We start from the raw sequence: 2,427 nt of genomic DNA on the forward strand, positions 1-2,427 counted from the left end.
ATTTGTGTGTGTATACAGTATCTCTGTCTTTCTCTCTATCATTCTTTCTCTGTGTGTTTGTGTGTGTGTTTGAGAGTACACATCCTTTGCTTACTTGTGTTTTTCCAATATGAGTCATTTTGTACTGCACCTTTCCCCAGAGAGGTTCATGTAATGGCACTATTTAATTGTCATACTTGGCCTTGTTCCAAAGAAAACTTAAGAGGCCGCATGACAAACCAACTCTTCTGAAATCCACACTTTCTAGGCCGCATGATAAACCAACTCTTCAGAAATCCACACTTTTTAGGCCGCATGATAAACCAACTCTTCTGAAATCCACACTTTTTAGGCCGCATTATCAACTCTCCTGAAATCCACACTATCTAGGCCGCATGATAAACCAACTCTCCTAAAATTCACACTATCTAGGACGCATGATAAACCAACTCTCCTGAAATCCACACTATCTAGGACGCATGATAAACCAACTCTCCTGAAATCCACACTATCTAGGACGCATTATCAACCCTCCTAAAATCCTCATTTCTATTGACTAGTAGGAGAAGTGAGGTGAAGTGCACTATTCTACAAAAGGCAAACGTTATTTATGAATATACACACAATTGACCACCAAGCAACGCACACACACACACACACACACACACACACACACATTTCTTATGACGTTATCAATGAGGAAGGCAGTATGTCGAGCGATCGCTGTACCTCATCTCTCACAACTGACCAGGCCATGACTCAACACATTATATTACACACACACACACACGCACACAAACAGGGCATTATGTTACATTTTCTCTCTCTCTCTCTCTCTCTCTCTCACACACACACACACACACACAGGACATTATATTACATTCTCTCTCTCTCTTTCACACACACACACACACACACAAACAGGGCATTACATCACATGTACGCGCGCACACACACACACACACACACACACACACACACACACACACACACACACACACACACACTACTTTAATTCTATGAACACCCAGACAATTGTCAAACACATGGAACAGAGAAATCTTACCGCAGGCGTAGAGAGTTGTCAGATAAAGTGTCCACAACAGCGGGCTGAGGCGGTCCCTGAGAAGCATAGTTTACTAATGTCCCCTCTTCTGTTGGTCTGGCTGTTGTGTCCTCTTCAGAGACTGAGCGGTGGTTTGGATTGTATGTTTATTATCTCTTCTTCTTTTTGTCTGTTTAGTTTGTTCCTCTTCAGAGACGTGAGACGTGATTTGGACTGCGTGTGATTTATGGGTGTGTGTGTGTGATTTATGTGTGAGTGACGGGTGAGTCACAAATCATCCAACTTAGGCAAGTGCGGGCGTATTCCTTCTGCATCACTGAGTGTGTGTGTGTGTGTGTGTGTGTGTGTGTGTGTGTTTGTGAGTGTGTGTGTCTGTTTATGAGTGTGTGTGTGTGTATGTGTGTGTGTGTGTTCATATGTATCCGTCTGTTTGTGTGTGTGTGTGTGTGTGTGTGTGTGTTAAGGTAGGAGGAAAGAAATATCCTAAAAACAATGGAAATGTTGAGTTTCCTCCCAGAGGAGTTGGATGATAACGTTATTACAAGAGACAGTGTGAACAGTGGACAGATAGGCAGAGGAGTTAGATGATAACATTATTACGAGGAATGACCTGACTCGACAAGAGACAGTGTGAACAGTGGACAGATAAGATGAGGAGTTAGATGATAACGTTATGGAATGACCTGACTCGACAAGAGACAGTGTGAACAGTGGACAGATAAGATGAGGAGTTAGATGATAACGTTATGGAATGACCTGACTCAACAAGAGACAGTGTGAACAGTGGACAGATAAGATGAAGAGTTAGATGATAACGTTATGGAATGACCTGACTCAACAAGAGACAGTGTGAACAGTGGACAGATAAGATGAAGAGTTAGATGATAACGTTATGGAATGACCTGACTCAACAAGAGACAGTGTGAACAGTGGACAGATAAGATGAAGAGTTAGATGATAACGTTATGGAATGACCTGACTCAACAAGAGACAGTGTGAACAGTGGACAGATAAGATGAAGAGTTAGATGATAACGCTATGGAATGACCTGACTCAACAAGAGACAGTGTGAACAGTGGACAGATAAGATGAAGAGTTAGATGATAACGTTATTATTACTAGGAATGATCTGACTCGACAAGAGACAGAGAGGAAGAGGAGATTCAAGAGTTTTTTATTGTCATTACATTCCAAACAAACAAACACTTCAGGAAGTGAAGTGCCGTGTGGAACGAAACATCATTGCAGGGGACCATAGGAATCCGGTTATTCTAAGCGACTCGACATTGCATGGGACGATAGGAATCCGTTTCATCTCTGCTCTCAGAGCACAAACATTCAACAATGACATAACAAGAATAACATGACAAGGAGTAGTCAGT

General features: G+C 42.1%; 1 protein-coding gene across 2 annotated transcripts in view; it reads right to left on the reverse strand.

Annotated features, from left to right (window-relative positions):
• The window catches only part of LOC134082235 (mucin-2-like), a 30,502-nt gene extending 29,245 nt beyond the window's left edge, over positions 1–1,257 (reverse strand). For both annotated transcript variants that reach the window (XM_062537894.1, XM_062537886.1), the window contains exon 1: positions 1,046–1,257. In XM_062537894.1, the coding sequence (XP_062393878.1) occupies positions 1,046–1,112 (67 nt within the window). In that variant the 5' untranslated portion in view covers positions 1,113–1,257. The remainder of the gene's footprint in view (positions 1–1,045) is intronic.
• Between the last annotated feature and the right edge of the window lie 1,170 nt (positions 1,258–2,427).

This window comes from Sardina pilchardus, chromosome 1 (assembly GCF_963854185.1).
Source record: "Sardina pilchardus chromosome 1, fSarPil1.1, whole genome shotgun sequence".
Classification (NCBI taxonomy): Eukaryota; Metazoa; Chordata; class Actinopteri; order Clupeiformes; family Clupeidae; genus Sardina; species Sardina pilchardus.